Source organism: Tachypleus tridentatus, chromosome 8 (genome assembly GCF_004210375.1).
Source record: "Tachypleus tridentatus isolate NWPU-2018 chromosome 8, ASM421037v1, whole genome shotgun sequence".
Classification (NCBI taxonomy): domain Eukaryota; kingdom Metazoa; phylum Arthropoda; class Merostomata; order Xiphosura; family Limulidae; genus Tachypleus; species Tachypleus tridentatus.
In genome coordinates this window covers 121,715,662-121,737,500 of record NC_134832.1, presented here as the reverse complement: position 1 = coordinate 121,737,500, position 21,839 = coordinate 121,715,662, and the positions used below count along the sequence as shown (strand labels likewise).

General features: G+C 32.8%; 1 protein-coding gene across 1 annotated transcript; it reads left to right on the top strand.

The window, feature by feature from the left end:
- Nucleotides 1-6,460: 6,460 nt before the first annotated feature.
- On the top strand, nucleotides 6,461-16,154 carry LOC143223367 (beta-1,3-galactosyltransferase 5-like). The gene is made up of 2 exons (XM_076451267.1): nucleotides 6,461-6,490; nucleotides 14,023-16,154. Coding segments are annotated over exons 1-2 (1,236 nt in total). The 5' UTR covers nucleotides 6,461-6,488; the 3' UTR covers nucleotides 15,257-16,154.
- The last annotated feature ends 5,685 nt before the right edge of the window (nucleotides 16,155-21,839 follow it).

Genomic DNA, 21,839 nt, shown 5'->3' with positions numbered 1-21,839 from the left:
CTGTGGGAGCGTTACAATGTAACGGTCAATCTCTTTGTTCGTTAGTAAAAGAGTAGCACAAGAGTTGGCGGTGGGTGGTAACGACTAACTTCCTTCCCTTTAGTCTTGCACTACTAAATTAGGAACAGCTAGCGCAGATAGCCCTCGTTAGCTTTGCGCGAAATTCAAAAAAGAACATACATAACTTGCGGGAAGTAATTTCGGTAGTGCATTTAGATTTCGAGAATATTTTAAGCTAGTCACACGTTTCAGTAGACTAATATTACCTGAAAATGTAATAATTGGGCAATTATAAATCGATTCAGCTTTTAACTCAGAAAAAAAGCGCCTAGAAAAACTGTTAAAATCAGTTACTTGAATAGAAGACAGTAATAACACGCAAGAACACAAAATACTTGCCTGTGCTCAAGTGTGTATGTTTACAATATACATAATTTTAGGTCACAGTATATTCGAAATATGATAAAATAAAATAAGCGAGTTTGAACAGATCAGTGTGCTTAACTTCATATTAGTGTGGTTTTATACCGTTCACTGGCTGTATGAAGCAAGCGCTACACTGTATGACGTAATGTAAGATGTGTTTTCTTGTAACACTCATTGTAAAGAATTAACTAATAACTGGTGAAATTAATTGCAAATATTAACAGTGTGTTTCATTGATTTTTTCCTGACTCGCATCTTATTATGTTGATTGGTTGATTGATTATTTGGAATTAAGTACAAAGCTACACAATGAGGTATCCGTGCTCTGCCCACAACGACTATTGAAACCCAGTTTCTAGAGGTGTGAACCCACTGGAAGGCTATGTTATGGTGGCTCCTGTAACTAAGTCGTGATTCTTCAACCATTTTGATGCATAATTGCTCTTTATAAAATAATTTTAGGCCTATAATTCTAGCATCAATTGTTTACAATCTCTATAAGCGCAGCCTTCTAAAAACACAGCGTAATAAATGAATTTCTTTTTAATTCGTGTAGCACTGATGCACTAACGTGTAATTTACTTAAGTTGATACGAAAGTTTTCTATTTATCGATAAGTATGTACGGCCATGGGCCTTAAAGAATAAGTGTTTAGTAAGGCAAAAAGTACTGGGTACCTACTAAAGTTTTCAATAAAAAGATATGACATTTCAACTGATCTTATGCTTTATTGAAGTGTCTTTTGGTAACACGTGAGTGAACTTCGGAGTTTTAATAACTGCATTTGGCAAACCATAAACAGCCTGCTATGTTGAACAACGACAAAACAAGAAAAAAGTGTTATTAAACTCTTAAGAACAAGTGAGTGCTGAAAGGTACAACTCGATTTTCTGCAATATATGACTTTTGAAAAACTTATTCAAAATGAACAAAAACGAAGAAAAGAAACTCACCCCCCCCAATGGCTCAGCGGTATATCTGCGGACTTACAACGCTAAAAACCGGGTTTGATACCCGTGGTGGGCAGAGCACAGATAGCCCATTATGTAGCTTTGTACTTAATTCAAAACAACACCAACTCACGATTCTAATGGTGATATTTTTGTTGAATGGAGAGAGTAAATTCCCACGTAACACGTTCTAAAGTCACAGCTACAATCTCACTGATGAGAAACTACAATATACAATTATACACTGTCATAGCCTCGAATAGTGGTAGCATATGTTGTTCGATGACAAACAATATGGCAGCAGACACAACAAACTATAGATGTTTTGAGCAGACGAGTGTTCGTGTATAAGTAAGTTATCAATGTTCCATTGGTTAATATTTATAAAAGGTTTCATCGAAACATATTCATCTTCTGTATAACACTTCATATATGTTTACATAGAACGCTCTTTAACTTTTGTAGATTGCATATTTCTTTATAGAAGTTCTTTTTTATTGGAAATTGGTAAACTTTTGTTTACACAGAATAAAAATACCACTTTTATTGCAAAAAATATACCATTACTTCAGTGAATAAAATGTTTACAACTAAAGAAACAATTTTTTATAGGAAATAAATGTAGGTTGATTTTGTTTAGAACTTCGTGCAAAGCTACACGAGGGCTATTTGTGTAGCTATTGTATAACGAATAGGAGTAAATATAATACTGGTTAATATGAATCCTTCAAAAACAATGTAAACAGTATAGTAGGAATGACATCTGTATTACTCTCACATAGTAACAGAGACACACAGTGTAATAAAATGTTAACAGACAAAAATTGAATAAATTAAACCCAGTTATGGTTGAATAGGAATTTATATATATTGTTATATGTTAATTATTGGCTGTGATATTTGGTATTTATATATATTGTTATATGTTAATTATTGGCTGTGATATTTAGCATTTATATATATTGTTATATGTTAATTATTGGCTGTGATATTTGGTATTTATATATATTGTTATATGTTAATTATTGGCTGTGATATTTGGTATTTATATATATTGTTATAAGTTAATTATTGGCTGTGATATTTGGTATTTATATATATTGTTATATGTCAATTATTGGCTGTGATATTTGGTATTTATATATATTGTTATATGTCAATTATTGGCTGTGATATTTGGTATTTATATATATTGTTATATGTTAATTATTGGCTGTGATATTTGGTATTTATATATATTGTTATATGTTAATTATTGGCTGTGATATTTGGTATTTATATATATTGTTATATGTTAATTATGGGCTGCGATATTTGGTATGATAATGTACTTGCCATCCCTGCTGTCTTGTTTGTACTGTTTTTGAAGAGTTGGTGTTAGCCGCCCGACATTTAACATTTACTTCCTTTTTCGAAAAAAATCTTTATTTGTTTGCCCGTTTTTAATGTAGTGTTTCAATAGAGACAGGAAGGTTGTACCTATAACCGAGTTCTAAATATAATAAGGCTTTATTTGTAATATTTATGGTTTATTATTGGCTGGTAATTCCTGTTTCACCCTGTACGTAAGCTTTTCCAATGAATAACAAATTATTATAAAACAGATAGCTTCAAGGGGATAGTAATAAAATAACTTACATTATAGTTATTATATTTTGTAAATTAGTACTAGTTATTAATAATATTTATAAAAGCAGATACTTCGATTGAAACTATGTCACTTCAATGAAACTGGTTGATCTCGTTGTTTAGGTTTATGAATTATCATGTAATAAAAAAGAAGTAGGCATTTGCTTGTTTGTACTTAGGCCTGGTGTAGCCAGGTGGTTAAGGTACTCAACTCGTAATCTGAGGGTCGCGGGATCGAATCCTCGTGACATCATAACATTTTCACGGCTGAAAGGGCGAGCATGTAGCCCAAGAGTTGGCGGTGGGTGGTGATGACTAGCTGCATTTCCTCTAGTCTTACACTGCTAAATTAGGGACGACTAGCGCATATAGCCCTCATGTAACTTTGCACGACGTTCCAAACAAACCAACTTATTTGAAGTTAAGCACAAACCTGTATTCTGCCCACCATGGCTATCGAAGCTCTGTATTTAGCGTTGTACGTCCACACACATATTGCTGTGCTACAGTGAGGCAAACAGAAGAGAAAAGAACAAGAAATCCAAATTTTAACGCTGTGATATTTGCAGACATTCCTAGAACGTATGACTCCGTCATTACATACATAGTGTTTTTGAAAGAAATACTGTATATAATTGTAAAGTTTGGATGGCCCACTGAAGGGATACTTCAAATACTATTTAGATCAACAATCTGAGCCATCCCTACATAGGCAGTGCTGCCACCTCCCCGATACTCGATTAAATATACATTTATATTGAAATATATTAAGTGATCTTGTCGACAGATGGTCAGCTTCCTCTCACATCAATAGAGCTGTCGTCACGTGATATCAAAGGAAATCCTCTGAGTAAATATAACAAAGTGGATCAGCCGGACGTCAGTGATTAAACCTATTCATCTCCTATGATAACCGAGGTTTCTTCATATTGGCCAAGTAATCAAGAACATGAGATTTTGTATTGACCTTACGTCATCAGGTTAGTACAATTACGTATTTTATATCAATTATCGTCGATTTGTGTTTACAGTTTGAGCTTAACGATTATAATAATTAAAAATTATTATAATACATTAATATAAAAGTCTGTTACCGAACTACAGTAATTATTCCAAAATATCTTAAATTGTATTTTTGTGATTGATGCTCAATTTCATTTTAAAATGAACTAAATAATTTGAAAAAAGAATTTAAATAAAATATTTCGATTGGTTATCTTGAAAACAAATACATAAAAGACAGCCTATCAGAAGTTACAGTAATGGCAAACTAAATGAGTCAATATTATTCATTATAACTAGATACTGACGTTACTTGTACAAGAAAGCATTAAATAATTTTACACCCAGCGGATAAAATATTAAACTTTTGTTGTAGTTTTTAAACATAAATAATGAACAAAGCGGGTAAAATATTAATTAACAAGGCGCAAATAGTAAACCAGTATTAAAAATTAATGTTAACAATATCGAAATATTTAGTAGTTTGGCTTGATTTGAATTTCGCGCAAAGCTATACAAAGGCTATCTGCACTAGCCATCCCTAATTTGGCAGTGTAAGACTAGACGGAAGGCAGGTAGTCATCACCACCCACCGCCAACTCTGGGCTACTCTTTTACCAACGAATAGTGGAATTGACCGTAAAATTATGACGCCCCCATGGCTGATAGGGCAAGCTTGTTTGGTGAGAAAATATTTAGTGAATAACAATCTTTACAATATAATATTTAAAGGCGAAAATTTAATAATTTTTAGGATGTACATTTCATTTACAACACTACACAAAATTTTATCAAGGTACAGGTTTTATGTATTTGATTACCAAAAGCCTTGGTTGTTGATTATTTACTCAATATACAGTTTTATGTACGTACTAGTTATTCGTGATGCCAAGAAACCCACCTGAAGTAAAAATTTATTTCAGAACAGCTGGTATGGGTATTAACACCTTTATCAAAATAAAGCAGGGAATAACGTTTCGATCTTTTTTGTTAACCTGAAGATAAGTTAAGAAGGTCGAAACGTTATTCTCTGCTCTATTTTGATAAAAGTATTAATATTCATACCAGCCTTCCTGAGATACATACTTAAGAGTTAATTAACAGTTTTGGTAACTGATCTTTGTTGTTGCTTACCTACTCAAAATACAGGTTTTATGTACTTACTAACAGTTTTGGCTGTTCATTATCTACTCAAGATACAGGTTTTATGTACTTACTAACAGTTCTAGTCGTTCATTATCTACTCAAGACACAGGTTTTATGTACTTACTAACAGTTCTAGTCGTTCATTATCTACTCAAGATACAGGTTTTATGTGCTTACTAACAGTTCTAGTCGTTCATTATCTGCTCAAGACACAGGTTTTATGTACTTACTGACAGTTTTGATCGTTCATTATCTGCTCAAGACACAGGTTTTATGTACTTACTGACAGTTTTGATCGTTCATTATCTGCTCAAGATACAGGTGTTATGTACTTACTAACAGTTTTGGCTGTTCATTATCTACTCAAAATACAGGTTTTATGTACTTACTAACAGCCAAACAGTTGACTAGCTGCCTTCCTTTTAGTTCATCAGTTCAACTTTGTTGTTGATTATATAATACATATGAAACAAGTAAACGAGAATACAATTGTAATGATTAGGTAAGTAATACCTTATTTGTTTACATTGGTGTAAAACATTCTATTTTATTATAATCCTTATTGTACGGAATATATTTTCATTTTACGTGTTTGTGTTGGCCCTTTAGTAGAGCTCTGGATTTCGTACCTGGGTTCGAATCCTTGTTTATTTATTTGTTTTAGTACAAACCTACATAATAGATTATGTGCGCTCTATCCATCGCAGAGAATATAAACCCAGATTTTGACCTTGTAAGTCCTTAAACTTGCAACTGATCCACGGGGCCAAAAGGTTGAATTCATGCGATATCACAAAATGCCACCTCTACCATGGTAACTGCGGGTATATAATAAGAATGACAGTTGGTTTCTTAACGTGGATGGCGTGATGCTGCTGACTGCTGTTTTCTCTTTGGTCAGTACTTCAGAACTAAGATAGGTGGAAGACAACATAAGTAGCTTTGTCACGTATATACAATATACTATTACAAATAATTTATATATTAAATTTTAATTTCCTATAACTTATCTAAATTTCCACCCGCTAGATGGTAGTAAAATTGCTGATCTATGTGAATTAAAGTTGGAGTTCTAATACATTTTCTTTATTATTAAATCGAAACTAATTTTGTTAGTAAAAAAAAAATATCAGTTATCAGTCCCGCCTTAACTGACAAGTTGTAGTGACACTTCCTTCATCACAACAAGCGGTAAGAGAAATCTTGTATTTATAACAACCTATAATATTTGAGAACTTCACCACGTGACCGGAAGCTGACAATATAAGCGAATAATAGAGAATAATCTTTATCATTTAGGTTGAGCACGTGGCTAAGGATTGTGTTTTCGGAACAATGTAAGTTGAGTAGGTGTGTGTGTGTGTGTGCTGTTATTTTTTATTTGTTACGGAACAAACTTTACTATTTTCTCACAACTCATAAGCCTTTAGACCTATTTTTATACGATAAAGGAAAAATACTTTTGTGTATTAAATACTTTTAATATTTGTGGGTATACTTATGTTATAGTACTATACATGTATTTCGCCCTAATGGAAATATTAGTGAAACACAAAATGTCGTTATTGTGTTAGTCAGGATTATTTCCTAAACTTTTTTTTTTTTTTTAATTTACGAAACAAATTAGTGTAGTGATGTTCGGAAAAATTGTACCAATGCCATTATTACCGTTACCAATGTTGTCAGTTCTATTATTACAGTTGACAGTTTTATCAGTGTTATTATTACCTATAACATCTTTATCAGTGTCATTGTTACCGTCGCAATTTTCTCACTGTGCATTACTACTGATACTGTAAGTACTAGACATCACCACCTGGACGTTCAGTTCGTATATCTTAGGCTATCTAAAAACATATAATATTATTTCTAACCAAAAACTGGTTTAATTTAGAAACTTCTATAAGTTGCAAACATTATCCATTTAGATTCTAATAAAATTCGACAAAATAAACAGCATCATAATTTAGTTACATCTCGACTACTCTTAAAGTTTTGGACCATTTACAGAAAATACAAATTTACTTATTCCTAAAATGTATGAACATCTCGCTTTTACAAAGCACACGGGCAATTGCATTTAGGTAACGTTTAAGAAATGGAGAATGTGAGTTAAACAATCGTGTTTTTAACGTGTTAAAAACAATGTACGTTTTGTAGTTCTTTGCCATCCTAATTTGCACTTTAAAAGATTGAAGGTTCATCGAATACCAAAATTAGACAAAGATTAGGTATGAACAACATATCGCTCCTCAGATAAACAGGACGATATCCTCAATAGCTGCGGCACTTGAAATTCTTTTAAACACGATTAAAATTAATTAAATTATGATACCTTTTATAACTGTATAAGCTATATTTTTATAGCTAATTATTAGCTATATTATATTACGGCTAGCGCAGATAGCCCTCGTTGTAGCTTTGTGCGAAATTAAAAAACAAACGAAGAATTAATATTAACCATCTCCGCATTTACTTCATTTTTGAAAAAAATATGTTTGTTTGTTTTGAAATTTCGCACAAAGCTACTCGAGGGCTATCTGTGCTAGCCGTCCCTAATTTAGCAGTGTAAGACTAGAGGGAAGGCAGCTAGTCATCACCACCCACCGCCAACTCTTGGGCTACTCTTTTACCAACGAAAAGTGGGATTGACCGTAACATTATACGCCCCCACGGCTGGGAGGACGAGCATGTTTAGCGCGACGCGGGCGCGAACTCGCGAATTACGAGTCGCACGCCTTACGCGCTTGGCCATGCCAGGCCTGAAAAAAAATAAACTTTACTAGTTTTGCTTGTATTTTAATGCAGTGTTTCAATAGACATAGGAAGGTTGTATTTATAACCACTGAGGTTCCAACTGTAATATTTATTTTTATTAATTGTTGGCTGGAATTTCCTGTTTAATATTGTACTTAAGTTTTTGAATGAACAAACAATTACTGTGAAAAAGCTAGCTTCAAGGGCTGGTAATAACACCGTTGTCACTAGAAGATTGATTTCTTTTACATTACTTCTAGTTAATAATATTCAGAGAAGCAGATGCTCCCTTTGAAACTATGTCACTTCAGCTAAATTTGTTGACATCATTGTTTTGATTTTTGAGTTATTATATAATAAAAATGAAGAAAAAGAAATCCAAACATTTTGCTATGATATTCATAGACATTTTCATGATTAAATAATTATATAGATATTGTTATAAAATGGAAATGGCCCGGCACGGCCAGGTGGTTAAGAAATTCGGCTCGTAATCCGAGGGTTGCGGGTTTGAATCCTCGTCACACCAAACATGCTCGCCCTTTCAGCCCTGGGGGCATTATAAAGTTACGTGAATCCCACTTTTCATTGGTAAAAGAGTAGCCCAAGAGCTAGCGGTGGGTGGTAATGACAAATTGCTTTTCCTTTAATCTTACACTGCTAAATTACGGACAGCTAGCGTAGATAACCCTCGTGTAGCTTTGCGCGAAATTAAAAAAACAAAATAAAATGGAATTCTGTATTGTATTGATGAGATATTTAAAATACCATTTTGATGAGCAATCGGAGCATTTATACATAGACAGTGCTAACGATTATGTGAGATAATGTATAGAACTGGGTCGAACTGTTTATTTAAAAAAAAAATTCTAAACCGACTGACACAGTCTGAACTTTTGACCAGTTGTTGTAAAGTACAGCTGAAATGTACAAATTGCGCTTTACCACTCATATCTAATACAAGTTCTTTAACCTAATCTAATATCTAATCCAAGTTATTTCGTGTTACCTTATAAGTTAATAAAGTTTTCTGTTTGGGAATTTCGCACAAAGTTACTCGAGGGCCATCTGTGCTAGCCGTCCCTAATATAGCAGTGTAAGACTAGAGGGAAGGCAGCTAGTCATCACCACCCACCGCCAACTGTTGGGCTACTCTTTTACCAACGAATATGGGGGATTGACCGTCACATTATACACCCCCACAGATGGGAGGGCGAGCATATTTAGCACGACGCGGGCGCGAACCCGCGACCCTCGGATTAGGAGTCGCACGCCTTACGCGCTAGGCCATGCCGGGCCAAGTTAATAAAGATTTGCAAATAAAATTTATGATTTATCAACAAATATTTATGTTTGAAAGTGTCGCATTTGTACTTTTCGTCTCAAACTGGTAAAATATACATTTATTTGGGTAGCGTGTTCCGACCTTTCGAAACTACTAGCGTTTTAACGTGCTTTTTTTGCGTGTGGTAAACCATTAGACTGTTAGCAGATCTGAATATAGGTCACATCAGCTTTGTGGAGCTGGACAGAGTTATCTCTCAACATCTGTTGTTGATAAAAGTTCGTTTGTTAAAGAGAGTACTCTAAAAATTCAACTTTCTATGAGATTTATTTATATAATGTGTTGTTTTTTTTACTTCTAGTGTATGTGTAAAAGGTGTTGTTATTTCAAATATTTTCTCTATTAGCCAAGTGACTGGTTAAGCAGTAAATCATTTGTTTATTTAATTGTAGCAAAATAATTATGCAGAAGCCATTTAGATATAAACTGAAAGAACTGCTATATATTGCTGGCTTCAGAAAGTAAGCTCGTGACAAATATTTTCTGTAATCAATTAAACAATTAGCTGTTAACTTATAAAGATAAACGTTATATTTAAATAAGCGTCCCTTTTGGGACGAATAGACGTTAGTTACAGAAATAAGAGACATAAAGAAATACAAAGAGTATGATTAATCATAGAAGCGAGAACGATAATCAGTTTGTATTAAATCTCTAAAACACATAAAATATTTATAAAACCATTAATGTCATACAAATTTTCAGCAATACGTCAAAGGTGATTGTAACACTATTCAGTTCCATAAACAGCAAAAAGTATGTCTTGAATGTTAAAAATAGAAGTTAGAACGTAAGAACTAATGAATTAGTGAAGGATTCTGTACATAAAGCGATATATACTTGTAATAGTTTGTAAAGTAATGTATTGGCCTTATTCAAATGATTGGTAATATGTGGTAAAATTTGTAAGTGTTATAATAATTGTTTGTGGAAATAGTAGTTTTACTTGTATCTTTTAGAACATAATTAAATCTGTACATTGGTGATGTAATCATATGCAAAGACACTCTTCATTGAGATCATCGTGGTTTCATGGCAACAGGTTTTTGGACAATTTCCGCCTGTTATGAAATTATGATGCCACAATTTCTGATGGCTGGTATTATGACATCATCGCTTCTATTCTCTCTTTCATTGCTTGAAGTCGATACATTTGTGTTGCCTTTTGGAAACGTACTACACAGCAATCTAAATAACTACTTATGTTCCTGTGCTGATAAATAAACCATATGAAAATTGTCTTATGCATATAAAACACATGTATAACGTAATTACGTATAGAGCCTAAGTACTCAACGGAAGTAACTTAATGAAACATGCATATGGAAGAAAAGAAATGAAAATATCATTAAACTACGTAAGATTACTATTTACTATAACGGTGTAACAAATTAGCCTGGAATTTGTGTAGCAGAAAATTAAGATACATGAATCTAATTCGTTCTCCATTAATTCAGTCAAAAAAGAATTATTAAGAACCCAGTTATTTATCCAAAATATACGTATACATAAAATTAGTTACCGTGAATAAATTAAGTTGATTCTTTACTTCTTCCCCAAATGGTTTAGCGATAAATTTGCAGGCTTACGATGCTAAGCATTGGGCTTCGATACCCATGGTTGGCAGATCACTGACAGACCATTGCGTAATTTCGTAACTAACGTTGGTAAAATAAAACCCCACTTAAAAAGTAGAGTCTGTAAACATTTAAGAATATCTAATGGAACCAGCCGTCTATTGCTTAAACTCAGTCACTCATCCATTCGTTTACATTCTGAAATTATAAGTCACAATAGTTCAAATAACGATTTTGTTATCATTAGCACAGGATCTCCAGACCTTGAACTCCACATTAAAGAAATATTATTCATAGCTAAATACAACCAGACTCATAACAAAGCTCTTCATATATTTAACATTGTTCAGACTTAATTCAGCTGTTGTATAATATATATATAATACATATACATATATATTATATATATATATATACACAATCATTATTTTATCCATCCATTTATCGCTTCTTTCAATAAATAAGTAAACTAGTGATTATGTAATTATATTATAATTTTAGTAAATAATCATCTTTCTAACACCATTTTTAAACTTTGCTGAAGATGGAATAAGTTATTCAAACACGTTCGAACCTTGTAAAAAAATATTTTTTTAATCAACCGTTTTCAACCGTTGTTAGACTCCCATCAAACTGGATTGATATGCTGCTATGTCTGCTGATGTTTGAACTTGTATAATTATATTTATAATTTCAGTTTGTGTGACAATTTATAATCTATTGAAACATTTAATTTAGTGTTTGGTTTTGTTTTGAATTTCTTATTTTTGAAATAAAATCGTACAGATTTGAAAATGTTTGTATCACAATTAATACAAGCAAAGCCACGATTGCAAATGTTTAATTTATCTCTTATCGCCAATACATCATTGAACCTCATTTTAAGAATCCAATGGATCACTGTTTAGCCATCTACAGCCTTATATTCCTGAGGGAAAGGCATGATAAACCAGAAGTTGCCTGTATTTCTCATCAGTCAGATTTCCCATAAATTTTGTGTAGGTCCCAGAACACCCCACTGAGATTCATTTCACACTTCATTTCATTGTGGATGTTGTACATTAACTATAATAATGTCCTTATCTTCATCATCGAAAAATTGTGTTTGGTTGTTGCCAAACAGTTCGAGTTTGGATTATTCAGCTAGAAATACACGTCTTTAGCTTTACTGATCATGTATTTGTTGTCTGACGCTCTTTTTTAACGTTTTGTTTTCGTTAACATTTCCCTGCAGTATTTTGTAGTCATACGTCCAGTGAGCCAACATTATACTAATGTGTATTGTACTCTTCTAGAAGTAATATAATATGCATTTTTACAAAAAGGTTGTAAAAAATATATGTAATTGAACATATTTTTTCTCATACAAAAACATACTCTGAGGTACCTAGCATCACTTCCAGAATTTTAGTTTCATACCTTCTCCATTTCTAGTGTAAACAATGTTAATTTTACATACCATTTTGAAAGTCTTGTCGTGGTTTTTATTCGAAATTTTCTTATATAGCCAGTTTTTAAATTACTCACGCTAATCATGCAGTATTTCATTTGCAGGATTCAAATGTTTGTACTTTTATATACCTTATTCTGATGTAGCGTGTTCAGATCGATTAGTCACAACCAATTACAGTGTAAATTATAATCACGTAACTGTGCTGTAGTGCAGTTCATACTGTCTTCATAAAGGGTGGCATTCCTGTCATAGTTAAACTTTTCAGCTTCTTTTAAATAATTCCGATATAGTATGCATTGTAATTATATTTAAAAAACGATTTATTGTTCTGTGCCTCATATCTTACAAATTATATAGCATTAGAGAAAGAACTGTATGTTTGCTTTTGAATTTCGCACAGAACTACACAACGACTATCTGTACTACCTGTCTCTAATTTAGCAGTGTAAGAGTAGAGAGAAGGGAGCTAGTCATCACTTTCCACCACCAGCCAACTCTCGGACTACTCTATTACCAACGAATAGTAGGACTGACAGTAACTTCATAACGCCCTCACGGCTGAAAGGGCAAGCATGTTTGGTGTGACTGGGACTAGAATCTACGACCCTCAGATTACGAGTCGAGCGCCTTAACCATCTGGTCATGTCGAAGCAACAGAAATAAAATACACATAGATGTTGAGAATACCATGAAAATGACACATGCGCAATGGCCAGATGGTTAAGGCATTCGACTAGTAATCCGAGGGTCACAGGTTCGAATCCCTGTCGCATCAAACATGCTTGCCTATTCAGCCATGGGAGCGTTACAATGTAACGGTCAATCCCACTATTCGTTGATAAAATCGTAGCCCAAGAGGTTAGGGTGGGTGGTGATGACTAGTTGCCGTCCCTCTAGTTTTACATTGCTAAATTGGGGACGGCTAGCGCAGATAGCCCTCAAGTAGCTTTGCCCGAAATTCAAAACAAACCAAACCAAACTTATTTACAATGGCAAAAATGTTTTTTTTTTGTCTCAATATAGCTAAGTAGTTATCCTGATAATTTAAACACTGCAAGCAGATTAGCTGCCTCGAGCAATAAAGAGAGAGTGCAGGGGGCATAGAGACGTTGCCGTCATATTTATATGAAATGCCACCAGAGGGCGTGTTAATAGGTTCAATCTCTAGAAGTTACAGTTCCACGATGTGGCATGAAAGACACATTGCTAGAGGAGGAGATAGGACCATGGGGTTATCTATGATTAGTTCACATTTAGCTCGAAAGTTAACTACTAGAGAATGATGTAGATGAATATACATCACTGTTTCAACATGTAATTAACTTTGTTTTCAAATTAATATTCTATCTCATTTTCATAACATTTTTTGTTGTTTTTTTATAGTTATCAGTTACAGGTTTGCTTTACAAGCAAAGTAAACTTGTTAGAAACGAACTGACATTTTTTTAAGCTTTATATGTAATTCAAAATTTACGTATAATTAAATACATAAATTGGAACTAAAAGCATAAGATGAAACAAGTCGAAATTTGTATGCAGTCTTACGGGGCTAGAGTTAAACATACTGCCTGCAGAATCATCATCTGCCTTTGTAAAACGTACGTAATAAAATTAAAATATAAACAAAAGGCTATAAAGTTGGCCATAATAATAAGAACTGCTGTTTTTAATAGTAGATTCAATGTTAATTAATGTGAGATAATGTTATTATTTTAACATAATTTTTCTTTTTTTTAGGAATTTTGTTTTTAGAACACCACGAAAACCATATATTCTTCGTTCATTCATGGTGATTACCGGAATATCTGTAATTGTTGTTGTTATTTTAGACCTTCACATTAACGACAACCATAATAAACATAACAAGTACTTTATGTTAAAATGGAAAATGTTTCTCAAAGACAAGACACCTTTAGAATATGCACTTGAGCACTCGCTGAATTCCAGTAGTATAAAAAACCGTAAGGCATATGCATATAACATAATATTGAATAAAACTAATTTCAAACATAGTGTGGTTTTAAAAGAAAAGTTGGAAAACCACATTAATAGTCAAATTCATATGTTTTTAAAAAGACGATATAAGTCCCAGAAGAAACATCATCAAACCAGTTGGTTAGACAACACAAATGAAAGTGTTTCACATGATTTAATCATTAATAAGCCAAACTTATGTGGTCCAAACCATGGATCATCTGTTCTTTTGCTGGTACTTGTATTAAGTAGGCCACTTAACATACATGCTAGAAAAGCCATTCGAGATACGTGGGGAAAATATCTAAAGATCAAAGGAGCTAAATTAGCATTTGTGTTAGGTTTGCCAAAAACGAAAAATCTCCAACAAGAACTTCAAGCTGAGGACTTGATCTATAAAGACCTCATCCAGGGAAACTTTTCAGATACCTACTTCAATCTCTCAACCAAAACCCTGGTTCTAATACGATGGGCTTCTTTATATTGCCCACAGGTCAAATTTATTCTCAAAACTGATGACGATGTGTTCATCAACAGTAAAACATTACTGCAGGTGGTAAACACACGAAACGATTCTCACGCCCTTTTAGGGCTACTGGCCCACAGATGGTCACCCCATAGGGATAAAAGCAACAAGTGGTATGTACCTCCAGATATTTATCCCCAAGACTACTACCCAGATTTTATAGCTGGACCAGCTTACCTTATAACTGGAGACTCCACAGCATTGCTTTACGCAGCGAGGAAGGATGCACCATCTATCTACTTAGAAGACGTCTATGTAACTGGGTTACTTGCAGAGAAGGCAAATATCCGACGCCTAGATCTCTCAGGGATGAGCAATAGCCGTCAGCTTTTCAGCAATATTAGTTCTCTTATGTTAATAAATAGTCACGGACATGATCCTCAGTCGCTTCGCAACTGGTGGAGACAATTAAATCTGTTAGACAAGAAAAAATATTCAAGAAATATTACAACTAACGCTGCCGATAAATAAATTAAAAAATGAATTCCACTGTAAGTATCGTTAACACGAACATTATTTTTGGATTTGTTTAACCTAAAAACAACACAAAACAAATTGTTCTTCTTTTTGAAGTTTGTATAAAATATTAATTATCTGTCTTGTTAGTTATGTAAACTAATACTATACACATCTGCTTTCTTATAGAAGGTGAATTTCTATGTTTACTTTGATTTGAAAACTGGATTGGAAAAATTAAGAACAAGAAAATGGAAACATTTGCAGTATAATATAATTTTTGTCACTGATTTTAAGGCATGTGAATTTATATAAGTTTATATAACATACATTGTGCAGTAATGAGAGAAAAAAATATTGTTATGATAACTAATGACAAGTCGTCGTGCACAATATGATTTGTTAATTTTATGTAATGCTATCTCGTGTGTTTGTATGTGAATATGCCTATGAGTGTGTGTGCGGTTGTATTCATTCATTTTATTATAGAGAGAAGACATTTGTTAAGAGAATATGCCCAAACTGTTTATTGTTACTGGTCGAGAGTACACGATAAGGAAACATACATTGTATAAAGGACAAAGCTAATTAAATAATGTTTCCCTTTCTTTTGATATTAAATCCATAATGATCCCATTCTGATTGTTGTAAAGTAATAATTGACTCACCTAACTGATTAAGTAATTCTTTCTTGAAATTCAAAATCAAAAGTTTATTTTCAAAATGTAGAAGTGTTACCTACATGAAAGTCTTTTTTTTTTATTTCCTAAAACAAAACAGCCATGTACATCTCCAGACAGTTTCTAGTTGCATTACCGACAATTCAGTAATCGAAGCAACTACGATTGACAACTGCTTACACACACGAATGAACATAATGAATCATCTTTAATGTGATATTTATGTATTGTTGTGGCACATTAAAGTGTTAAGAATAATAAGTGTAGACGTTTGGCTCAGTGTATGTTTATATAGAATATTTATATTAACGTACTGATAAAATCAGAGTAATATCATGCAACACAGAAGGTATCTGTTGGGAGTCTTGGTAAAATCAGAGTAATATCATGCAACACAGAAGGTATCTGTTGGGAGTCTTGGCTTTCAGTAAAGCTTATCTCCTCTCTGACGCAAAAGAACAACCAACCAACTCGTCGTTTTATTGCCTGTAAAGCAAATAACATGACCTCTACGACCTCTGTTTATTGGCAATGGACAAAACAGCAGTACCCATGAATAAGTAGATTAGAAGGAAATAAATTAATGATTTGGTCCAGAGAAAATTAATAAACTTCCAACACATTTAGGGAAACCTCTTTCTCTTTCTGTAATTGCCAAGTAAATAGATTTTATGCGTTCATAATAAAATGCTCCTAGCTAATTAATCATGTAATTATAAAGAAAAAAATCCATATGGAAAAATAGTTAAATAAAAAGTACTTCGTGACAGCTGTTTCGACTCTTGGCCCATTCAGAGACTTGCAGCTTTCACTCTTCGTCATAAACAGCGGTCGGCTTTGATCGTGCTCTGTTCAAGTAACGCGTAAAAAATCTATCAATAACAATGATGATTAAATAAAAGAAAATATCTGCATCTAAAAGAAGTGCTGCTAAACAATAAACATGTACAAAGTGCTCAAAAATGATATTATTTTCTATATTTTTGTTTAGGTGGTACATACAACTAGAGACAACGTGGATATAGTTTTAGAACCCACAGGGTGTAAAAACAATATAAAGAAAGCATGATATTAAATCATCAAGTAAGGAAAGCTTACCATCTTATCTACAGATTCTGTGTAACTAAACTTCTCATAGCCTTAAGATTAAGCAAGAATGCTAAAATACATTCTCAACTATTTAGGGCATGTAAATGACATGTTGTAATAATCTTCCTGGAGATGCAACATCTATTCATCGCTTGACCAGATGACTCCAACAGGTTGATGTTCTTAATCAAGAGAAGCCAAAAAAGAACAAGAAATAACAGAATCGAATGCTAATCTTTGAAAATTATCTATTGTATGTGTGAAAAAGGATAATATGTCCATAAGATCTTGTTTGGAAAATTAGAAGGTGAGTAAAATCACAAATGAATGTGCCTAAAGGGTGCCAAAGACGAATAATACTTTGAATGATTTGCTTATATCAAAATGGTGTAGATTTGAAATTAAAGGGCGAATTCTGGCAATGGTAAATTAACAAATGAAAAAGAAAGAAAAACCGTAAGTAAAACAAATTTATTGTGGAAATTTGTTGTGTTACCGTTTGGATTATATAATGTGCCTGCTACATTTCAATGGACAATGGAGTATTTTCCTTCTGAACTTCCCAGAAATATCAAACCAACTTGCATGACATAATCACAAATAAGAAGACCTTTAGTAATTAGTAGTATTGTCTGAGAAAGTTCTGTATCAGTTGAATCCCTATCAGTGTAATTTATTCTGTTATCAGGTGATTTACTTGGGACGCATAGTCGTCAGAGAGGAAGTGTCTACAGTCACGTCCAAGAATGAAATCTCTTCAGAAATGGCCGATTTCAAAGAGCATGAGTTGTTTCCTTACTATCAGCATTTAGTATAATAATTTTCTGATACAGCTCTACCTCTACACAAGTTATTTGAGAAATCAAGAACATTTTTGGATTGCTACTAAAACACCATTCAACAAATTTAAACAACATTTAGCCACTACTCCTACATCGACACATCCAACTCTTTAAGATCCACTTATATTAGATACAGATGCTAGTTATTCTGCAATGAGAGCAGCGTTATACCAAGTTCAACACAGTAAAGAGCATATGATTTTGAGATTTTACAATCCAGAATGAAAAATAATAAGATGGCTCCAAAAACTTCATGAGTATATTTTGTAATATGGTACATCACTCTAGATGAATCCATAGAGCTATGAAAGTGCTGATGCATTATTCATGTGTTAATGGAAATTGTAAACACTGTAAAAAGATAGAAAGACGAGATAGTAAAGATGACCAAACTGAAATAAAATAGAATCTTATCCAGGAAGAAGCATCCTAAATGATGTTCCAGAACTATTGTGGTTTGACACTCACCCAAAAAATCCTTAGGCAACAGATACGGGTTTGAAATCAATTATTCAGTGTATTAAGAACAGTGTAGAAAAAATCTTTACGGTAAAGAAATGCTCCATACAGCCTAAAGACAAAGATGTACTAAACACAGTGGACTTCATTATGCCATAAGAGAACTTGCTATGTCGAAAATTAAAAGCCCAGTCGACAAAAACAATGTCTAATGCTGGTACTTTAACAGCCTCTACATTTAGAAACAGTCCGACACTTAGATGCTAAGAAGACACCGTGAAAAGTAAAAGCGTGCTTTTATTGGGTTTTGAGGATCTGTAAATTATTGGTATAACTCATGTGAAATAGATTTTTGGTTAAAAGGTCCATAAAAGAAACAACTGGGACAGCTAAAACAGTATTGTGTTGATACACCATTTGAAAGAGTTGTTGTTTGTGTGCATGGTCTTCTACCATAGAGTAACAGTGAGGGTAGACATGCATTTGCTATTCTGGGCATTTTCATCAAAGAGCCAGATGCATATGCTATTCTTAAACGTTTAAAATAAAGAAAAGGAGGCATTGAAGTGTTTTTTGTGTCAAACAAACACAGTAAATCAGAGGAATAATCTAAAATATTCCAAGAAAGGTTTTAAAATATTTCCTCAAATCTCATCAAATTATTTTTAAATCGGCAGTCACAAAATTTTAGCATTACACAAATACATTTTCATTCTTCTACCAATTCATAACTTGTTGAGGATCAAAACGTTAGAGCATAAACTATACAAGAATTTGTACACAAAACTAGAATTAATATGTATCTTTAATACATGATAATTACAAAATCAATTTTTGTCAGAGTAAATTTCAAAGGTCTTACTGTTCCATACATTAGTCCTAAAATTTTGCTCGTGCTTGACAGAAAATCACATGGTCAATCCTTGTAAATCTTGATTGCGAGAATAACCTTCAAATTCAGAGTATATAAGGGGCCAATAATAAATTTCCAAGTTATAAAGAAAAACAAAATTGGTAAAACGGAGGAAACATTTCATTCAGTCTGAACATTATGCATGTGTGCATTTCTAAAATCTGATTTCTTATTAGAGATATTTTACTGCTGTTTTGGTCCAAGATGTAGGTGCCTATCTGCTCAGAAGGTGACTCTGTTCTTCTTAACAAATTTTTCAACATTTTATAATTTTTTTTCCACATTGGCGATTGCTGCAATTACTGCTTCAGTATAATAAATAGTGTGATATTATTACCCATAGTGACAAATAGAGAAGGAAGACAGAGCCACAGGCTTTAAACGCTCGTAGGATCCTTAAAATAATAAAAACAAGTTTACTCTTATCTTGATGTACCTAAGTACATTGCACATAGGTCATGGGTGTGATAATAGACGACTAAGATGAACTCTAAACAGTTTGGATAAAGTTGTATTTGAATGACACATAATAAGATCCTTCAGCCTCCTCCATCGATTTAATTAGGGCTTCAAAAAAACAAATAAATGTTGTAAGTAATCAAATGGAAAGAAACGTCCTCCCAAAACATTCCCCATATACTGGTAAAACTATATGCCATATGTTGAGGAGACTTCCTTTGTTACTGATATTGCACTAGGTGAAAAATAGTACAGATTCCTCAGAATCTTGTACAAACTGGTCAGAAAAATATACATTCAGCGACTGTACAATGCCAGGGGTGGCTCACAGATGTTCATGAATAGCTCTTTTTTGCAAACATACTAAAATATACTCTGATTTCAACCTGTTAATCATTAGTTGTTCATGTTTAAAACAGAGATGATGCGAGTAAACATTCATCAATTTACCAAAAAGTTAACTTCCAATAAAAAGATAAACTAAATACAAATCTTCTTACATTCTTTATTGTTATTATTAGGTTTAAGTGTGGCTAAAGCTTGAAAAACTATTTTATTCCCTTCAAGACTGAAAAATAGAGACAGTAATAAAGTGCAGAAAATACTATAATAATAAACTAATAACTACAAACTGAGGTTTTTGGAATACACTGACAAGGAAATGACATCGCAGAATCACTCAGTTTCTGATTAAAATATATATTTGTTATTATTGAAACACAAGATCATTTTTACCTAGATATATTCAACAACGTTATAGGTCTAAACATTATTGCACAGAGATATGAAAAGATAAATAACAAAACAACTGTAAGATATTTTACATGGTTAATTCAGAATTCCTATAAACAAATGTTAAAATGAATTAACTCAATATTGCGGTAAAACTAAACACACATCGAAAGTTTTTCTTTACATAGCATTATTTTAGAAAAAAGGAAAATTGCTATGGTTTACCTTCTCAAAAAAAATATAACTTACGTCAAGTATATCATGTAAGATTTTCAAAAATTTCAAGTTGCAGTGTTTAAAAGTCTTTTTTGTGTGTGAACTTAGTATGAACAGGTGTATTAACTGTATCAATATTCGACTTATGTTAGGGTTAGACACCACAGTATTCATTTTATGGAAGGTATGTTTCTTTTGCTACCCTTCTTTGTCATATAGAGGACTCTATTTGAAAAGAAAAGGCATTAGAAAACTAAATTCTTATAATATTGTTCATTTCAGAAATTTATTTCGTTTTATTATTTTTTATCTGTAGACGTTAGTGTTTAATAAAAAATAACTAGATTTAATAAGATTGAGCATTAAAATAGGACACATAAGCTTTTAATTTAGATTTTAGTAGTGAAATATTAATATAACATTAGATTAGATTTCGTATGCGTAACGATTATTTAGGTTTAGCTATAATTCAACTTGCAGGAAGAATGTAAGACAAATTAAGTACATTATTTTATTTAATAAATACAGCCCAATAACTAGTTAACTGTCAAACTTAGACTTAAAAGTGTTAGCAAAAGGCTACTGGTATCTATTCATAGTACCTAGTGTTTATTTTTATTCTACGAATAACACAATGGTTAAGACTAGTTCGGGAGTTAAACATTCTCAATTTGTTAGATGTGATAGGTGCAATGAAAGAGTTTATTCTTGGGAACTCGGGACTACTATGTACTTTTAAGGAAGCTGGTAGTGGAGATGATCAATTTTTATGTTCATTTTGCAGATTGGAGAAAATTGGAGCGATCTTAACAACGGTTAAAGAAATAGACAATGAGAAGAATAACCCTATCCACCCAGGTGTTTTTTACTGCGCATGACACAAAGTTTCAGTGCCTTACATTCAAAAGTTTATAGAAATACTTTTTGTTTATGTTATGCCAATTAGAAATGTATAAAATCTTAACTAATAATCCACATTTTAAACTAATAAATTTAAAGTTCATAATTCAACAAAGCAATATTTTAAAAAATCCCGAATTTCGGGTAGTGAAACACACGTGATACATTTTCTCCTAGCATAATAGCATTCCTATTTTATCCACTACCCCCTGAAAAAGTATAAAATTAAAATCTTAGTAGCTCAGGCAAACCACATTTATTATAGTCTTCGCCTTTGTTTGGTTACAGAGCTATCTAATAGAAAATCA